Below are 7724 nucleotides of genomic sequence, written 5' to 3'. Positions count from 1 at the left end.
TTTTGTCTGCTGAGTTAATGGATAGAACTGGTGTATAAAGGGGTCCATAGGAGTGAATTCAAGGTCAGTATTTTGATACAGCATTATGTGTCTGCAGGAGGACTTACACAGCACAGGAAGGCATGTTTTCTCAGAAGGGGAAGGCTGCTTTTGAAATTGAAATAATCCTGCTGAGTATTTCATGTAAGAAAACACAATGCTCAAACTGTAGACCAACAGAACAAACTTCCACAAGGAATGCAAAGAAGACAAATTGTAAATAATTTTCAATGCCAACCTTACATTTTAAAAGAGTTACTCATTTGCTTATGTTATGGTCATATATGAGAAGTATTGAAAACTTGTCAGATTTTGGCTCTTGGCATACACACTGATGCATCTGTCTCAAGTCCAACAGAACATTTCTCACCACTCAGCAAGCTACTGGCATGCACAGTGCTCAAAGGATGAGCTCCTCCTAACAGAATACAGTATTCAGATTGAATGGATGGTCTTTCTCCAGAAAAACGTAGCTAAATAAGCTTTGATACATATTTTTCCCTTTTAAAGTCTTTCTCTTCTGCATGGATTATAGGATTTTCCACAAGGTTAAAAAAATGGCTATGCTTGCTCTAAAAATTTAAGTTCACACTGGTATCCACTGTCAAAAACAGAGCTGAAATAACAAATGAGGTTCACTTCCTCAGAATGTGTAAATGTCCCAGCTTAGAGTTAAACTTTCAACAGCTGAAAGACAATACCATCGACACGTACCTGGCACTAGTTACTCGGGTTTATTTTTTCCTGGAAAGCAGTTTTGGGCGACAGAGTGGCGTCCGGGTTTCCCAGGTTGTTGTGCTGACAAACTGCAGCGGTGGTAAAGGCAGGGAGTCTGACAAAATCTCATTAATCATTTTAAATTAAATCCAACATTCCACTCCAACACTGCCAAGAAGAAAGCTAACTTTTACAAATGAATACTCTCTCTGAAAATAACTGGCATCCTGACCATATTGCTTTCACAAAACACGCTTGATTTCTGTTAGGTACACATACACTATTCTTAGGCTTAAAAAATGCATTTTTTTTGATTGCTGAGAATCAGAAAAGTGCTCTTTGCTTGCTTTCTCTGTTAGGGTCTATGAGTGAACCACACAACTGAAAATTAAGAGCCTCTTTTTTCTTTCAATGAATTGAAGTTTTTTTTGCTTTTCTAATATTTTAAGTACAGAAAGTTTGTTTTTGCAAGTAAATTTCACATAGGAAATGGAAGTATTCAATTTAAATATTTTCTTTAAGCATATTTATATGAATAAGAAAACTTAATTTACTAACATTAATATTAGTAAAAACACTGAGGTGATAAAGAAGCAATGTGATCTCTCTTAGGTTTTTTACAGACATACTTCTGTAAATACTCCCAGCTATTTGATTATGATTTAATTACACATGGCAAGTCTGAACTTTAAACATCTCATAAATAATATTAGATTATCACATAAAATTTTATCTTACTAAAATCACTATTAAATGCAGATTATAAAAGTTTGTATTTCTCTTTCAAGGCAAAATGAAACCATAACATGCTGATGTGAGACACAGAATCTGTTCTTTGCCCACTTTAATAGTGCTTTTGAGCTTAAGAGTGGGAGATTTTACAATGGCAGAGAACAAGTCATCAGCCCCAATGTTTATTAGTTTTAATACACCCATGAAATAATTTAAAAGGAAAAAAAAATCCTAATTCAATAGAGGGCAAGTAAATCTGACTTCCCAAATACTTATTATAATTTTGACATTTTAACATGATCAAGGAGGTATACCTCAATTTTGCTTAAGCACTTAAAATATTACCTGTTTTCTAAAAACAGCTATAAACAGTATCAGATTGCACAATGACATCCTTAGATGGAAAACGAAAGTATTACCACTTTGAAAAAGAGCAATTCCTTGTTGATAAACTTGTTTATGTTAAGAACATTAACAAACTGCAGAATACTGAAGAAGAAATAGTAACATTTATTTGCCCAGCTAGTCAGTTTATTTTCTTAAAGCTGTATTTTGAAACTGTTTACATTTTTTCTTTTTCCAGTGTTGGGGGTGAAAGGGAAAGGTTAAAGAGAACAAATTGAATTATTTTCCTGAATGCAAATTTCTCACTTGCTTTAAATTTGACAAACATGTCTCTAACTTGAATTGTTCGGGTTGCTGTAGGTTGCAGCAGCTCTGATTTATTTTAAAAAGTCAAAGCTGTATAAATGTGTTTAGAGTTTGAATGGAAAGTATCCTAGACAGAAAGAGAGTTTGACAAAACAGATAATATCAGATGCTGTCTATAGCTAAGCTATGTGAATATCTAATATATGCCATATTCCTTCAACAAATGCTATCAGAGCCTCAGACTTCATATAAAAGCAAACATGAGCTGCATTTGTGTGACAATTTACATGGACACAGGTACACTCATTTTCCCAAGACAAACAGAAAAGTTTTTCTTCTGTCACATCTGTCTTTACTGAAGTTACCAAACTTTCAGAAATGGCCATTCAGAAAAATTCTAGTGTCTTTTAGGACAGAACAGTGAGTGCAGAGGGATGGGCTGCATGCTCACTTCTTCCTTCAGTGCTGTGTAGAGTGCATACAGTTAAGAGTTAAGGCAACACCACATGGCCAAAGTTCAAAGGACATGCAGTGGTGGAATCACAACAGCTTGGGAAACACTTCACAGTTATAAGCACGATCATGCTCATGTAATTTGGCTTGAGATCCTCTGCCTAAGTCTTCTGAAGTGCTTGATCAAGGAGCTGTTTCCACATCACATCATTTAGTGACACATGGATCAATGAAGTATCATTATTTTAAAATGTGTGTGGAGACAATGAGTGCATTGAAAACACTGCACAAAACTGTTTTTAAAGGAGTTTTTGGAGGACAACCAAGACATTTTTTGTCACTTTTTAAGAGTACTATTACACCTGATTAAGACTTTTTTTCCCCTTTTACAACAGAAAATTGTTTAACTTCATGTAAAGTCTATGAAGTCTAAATGCAAAAAATTACTTCTCAGCCACTTTGAAGCTAGACTCAAACTGGAAAAAGGACAGAAGACATGTCCGTATTAATTAGTTGCTTCATGATTTCCTCTGAGGGAATTCACACTTGGCGTGTTGGGTTTGCTGTTTTCTGCTCCTCTCTGAGTCAGTAAGATAATGTACAGCATGAATTGGGTGCTAATCCTCTAACACTGTTCAAAATCCTGTTGTGAAGATCAGACGCTGTTATCTGCATGTCATTAGGGTTTTGTTTTCTTTTGCCCTAGCCTTGTCTTATGGAAACTTGAATTGTATCATTCTGTTTCTGATTTATCTTCTTGGCTGCTACACTGGCCTAGAAGTTTTCTAGACCTTGCTAATAGATGTACTCATCTACTCCAGAAAAAAAACATGTTCTGTCTGTCTGAAGGTTTTGTACTGTATCAGGGTAACTGGAAATTAGGAGAAATGCAGACTTACAATTCATACTCTCTTACTAGTGCAAAATCAAAACCAGTATCGCTAATGTCAACCTAAGCATTTGTCAGAAGAGAATTAAACCGTGCTCTGCATTTGTGGTTTGAGAAGAATATATTTTTTAACAAGAAAAATTCTAATTTCAAAATTCACTGAATTCTTCTTTTAAAATGTGTAACCCTAGAGGAGTGTTTCTTAGGAAACTATATTCTGCTGTCTCCACTTCAGATTACTTTAAAATGCCCAGAGACACTTGTCCTTTATAACTGGTCTTACAAATTACATTTAAAGCTTTCAATTTTTTTTTTCTGTAATACAGGAGCAGACACCTGTGCCTTAAACAAAGCTCCCCACTGTACCATACACTATCAATTTGTGTTTGAGATTAATTAACCACTGCAGAATGCATCCTTGGACTTTCTGCAATACATGAAACAACACTGGGTGAGGAATAGTTATCCTGAGCAAGGCAGGTGATACTGTAAACCTGTCTGGAACATGGCCACAATACTGCTGGTTCCTGGCTTTGGCTGTGTATGCTACATAAATGCAATGGCATTTACACTTGATAAAAGGTAATATAATAAAAAAGTAATTTTTTTGCATGCAATTTGGTTTGTGGAGCAGAGCTATAAACACTTGAAATAGTAATAGCAACATCTTTTTCTTCTTTTCATTTACATAGCCCTTGTATGGACTGTCCTTCTCACATCTAAAACAAAGGTAACACTCCCTAGGTGCTAAACAGAAAGCAGTAGCATAGGCAAAGGGCATGGCTGTGAGGGGTCACTCCTGAATTAAATTCTTGGCTCTGCAATAGGTTTTCTATGTAAAAACTCAGATTAGTTCTGTTTTAGATTGAGAATACCTTCCCACATCACCTCATGGTAGGGTAGGGAAAAAGAAATGTACTTGTTACCATGATGTATCCAGATGCTACTGATAGCTGAATATTATGTAAACAAACATAATCAGGAGCAGCTCTTACTTCAACCACATGTTATGTCAACTGCTCCTAGAGCTGTCTGAACAAAACCTAGGCAAATCCTCAGTCAATTCCTGCACATGCAGTTCCACTGCTAATATTCTCCATGCTTCAGAAAATGTCAAGACACAACCTGACCAAGTAATTTTTGAAGTATTCACACAAATTTAGAGCTGTTTAAAATCTAGCTACATGACCGACTTGGAAAGTAATTCAGTATTTGACTCTGAAACAGCTCTTGAATCCTGCACAGTCACTGCTCTAATCTTGCACTGTCAGTTTTTAACAGCTTTAGCAACGAGTCATCTGGTATACATTTGCCAAGGCATTTCCATCATTGACACTTCTAGACTGAGGGAACCAGTTGAAAGCAGCAACACGTTACTCACTCCTACCACTTTCCCTGTTCAAATTTTTTCTTGCTTACTGTGCTGAACAGGTGATTGTAGTTGCCCTGCTTCCCAAAAACCAGTATCTGCAAAGTAGGTTGTATGTAAACAACATAAACCACTTTGTACACCGCATCATTTCCCCTGGCTAACCCTGTATGGCATCAGGGTTCATCTAAAATAGAGCCTGTAATCTTTAAAACTGAGTGAATAGCAGATTGGCAACATGCTAATTCAAGTTAATAAATATAGTATAAAACACCAGCTTAGATATTTTACAAGTGTTCTAGCATGTCCTAGAATAAACTTTATTGTAGTATTCAGATCAATGTTCCTCTAACTTAAGTATCTGAGGTAGTTAGCATTGTAAAAAAATGCAAACGAAAAGTCAAACACTAATTTAAGAGATAAAAGGAGAAATTTTAGTTAAAATACTTTACAATAAAATAATTATGATTATAAATCTCTTTAGTTAAATATATACACATTACATGGTATTCTAAAAAGAATGAACTTATTAAAGTTTCAAGCAGATCTAATGCACAAATTCACCACTTTTTCAGCTTAGACTGAAATGTCAGTTTAACATTCATAAATGGCTGTGTCAGACTAATGGCATTGTTTTGTGCAAAACTAAAAAAAAATTATGAAAAAAAATCCTTCTGTTCCCACAGTAAATAGATAGAAAAGGTAGTTTACACATACACACACTTACACACACAAACTTTGATTGCATACAGAGGTTAGAATGACCAGCACTAAAATAACCCCCATCTCTACAAAATAATTAATATCTTGAATTGATGTAGTTTTTGAAAATTACAAATTTTAAGTGCTAGCAAATTGTGCTTTCAGGCAGCCACGTGGCCAATAAGGTAGATGTTGTCATAAAGGTGCCCTACAAAATCTTCACTAATATTCTGTGCAGCTCGTCGCGTATTTCGGATGAATTCCCTCTTTGACATTTTGTTCTTCACGTGAGGGCTTGTTAGATCAATCGAAAGTAGAATCAAAGAGTAACACAGTACATAAACTGCATCTAGACAAGAGAGAATAAATAAAAAAAAGTTTAAAAAAGAACTATGATCATTAAAAGTATTTTTCCCTAAGAACCTTATGGTCTTTATCATCTAGGCTCACAATTTTACATATATATATACATACAACTACTCAGAAGGGTATCCATAGAAATAAAATTTAATATAGCAACTTTCAAAGTAACAATGTCAGCCCACTGCCAAATAAGAATTTACAAATCTCTTAATGTATCAACATAATCCAAAAGCCACTAAGGGCTTTATACATCTTCATTTAAACAGATTCTTCAAGTTTGTATAAACTAAAGCCAACATCCTGCAAAATCTTATCTTTTAAATATGTAAGCAGTTCCAATAAGTTGCTGAAAACCGCCTCCTCCAACCAATTAGAAATGCTTGTTAACTTGAATGTGGCCCAATATTCCCTTTCATTTCTGTGAGACTATCCACAAGGTAAAATGTTAAGTGTGTAAGATTCCACAAGAGGAACTTCAGAAAAGAAAAAAGCTCAAAGTACACACAAAAATGGAAGAAAGATACCATGGAAATCAACCCAACTAATCAGCTAAAAAAAGCATCTGTACGTTTTTTGTTTGTTTTTTTTTTTCAACTGAACCATTTTGTACTTTCAGATATACAAGTTTAGGTGCTGATTTTAAAGCTATCAGAAACAGTAGCATCATCCAGAAGTACAAAGACTGATCGACTGCTCATTTGTGCTTACCAGGGCTAAGGCCAAGCTCTCTCATCAAATCTGGATTACAAGCACAGAATCTGTGAGAGAACTTTGTTATGAGAGTTTCAAGGTACTCCCCACGCTCCTCAGGAGCGTGAATGTGTCTGAAGAACTCTCTCAGTGCATTTGGCAAGAACTGATTTCTGAAGTTGTGCAGCGTCACAAGGTCATCCAAAACATCTCTCCTGGCAGAACAAAAACCCATATGATTAGAAAAGTTTCTTTTAACTATTTGAATATGAAAATGTGTAGATGCTAAAAATAAAAATTAAAGCTTTAGAATAGTATGAGGGTTTTTTTTGCTAAAAGGCAAAATTATCACTAACAGCACAAAGATAATATAAACACATGTTCTTTGCCTATTTGTAGCCAAACACCGTAAAACATACACGAATCAGAACTCAAAGTTTGTACATATATTCAATCAAGGTCTACATAGAGGCTTTGATTCCTTTAATCTGTGACAAAACCATTAAATACAGTAAAGGGAATAGATTGATGAGTGCCACACATTTTGATGCTTAAATAGAAGCTGTTACAGGATTGTCTTGTTAAAACCAGGCTTCAACTAGGCAAAATTTGCTCATGGAAGTCCATCAGAATGCAATGTTCTCAAGTGTTTTGCACTGAACACAAACATATAAAAGATTCAGACCACACCTATATTACCAGATGTGCAAAAGACAGTAGAAAAAAATTTGGAAGCAAATTTGAAGTGAACCTAAGAATACTTTCCTATGTTTAACCTGATTTTTACCTTGCTTGTGAGTTTCAACATTTAAAAAAGTGGTTTTTATTTTTAGTGTCTGATCATACTCTGTTTATGAAGGGAAGATATATGGCAGTAGGAGTCACTAACATTAACTTGCAATCTCATCCATTAAATGGCATGTATTTTTATTATGGTTTGAAAGATTTATAAATCTGAAGTTTTACTGCACAGAACTGCCAGTGGTGATAACATTACAGACTCCTTTTATTCCTTTAGTAGTACAGGCTGAAGAGGATGAGAAGCAGGACAGGATTCCTGTTGAAGTGCTGTTGGCCCTCTGATCGTCCTATTCAGGAGCAGTGACAATTCTCCTTTAT

General features: G+C 35.1%; 1 protein-coding gene across 3 annotated transcripts in view; it reads right to left on the bottom strand.

Moving 5' to 3' along the window:
- Positions 1 to 314: 314 nt before the first annotated feature.
- The window catches only part of FBXO8 (F-box protein 8), a 19587-nt gene continuing 12177 nt past the window's right edge, over positions 315 to 7724 (bottom strand). For all 3 annotated transcript variants that reach the window (XM_038135325.1, XM_038135323.1, XM_038135324.1), the window contains exons 5-6: positions 6624 to 6820; positions 315 to 5901 (exon numbers count right to left, since the gene is read on the bottom strand). In XM_038135325.1, coding sequence (XP_037991253.1) covers positions 5714 to 5901; positions 6624 to 6820 — 385 coding nt within the window. In that variant the 3' untranslated portion in view covers positions 315 to 5713. The remainder of the gene's footprint in view (positions 5902 to 6623; positions 6821 to 7724) is intronic.

The sequence above is a fragment of the Motacilla alba genome, chromosome 4 (assembly GCF_015832195.1).
Source record: "Motacilla alba alba isolate MOTALB_02 chromosome 4, Motacilla_alba_V1.0_pri, whole genome shotgun sequence".
NCBI classification, from domain to species: domain Eukaryota; kingdom Metazoa; phylum Chordata; class Aves; order Passeriformes; family Motacillidae; genus Motacilla; species Motacilla alba.
This window is presented reverse-complemented; position numbering and strand designations above follow the sequence as displayed.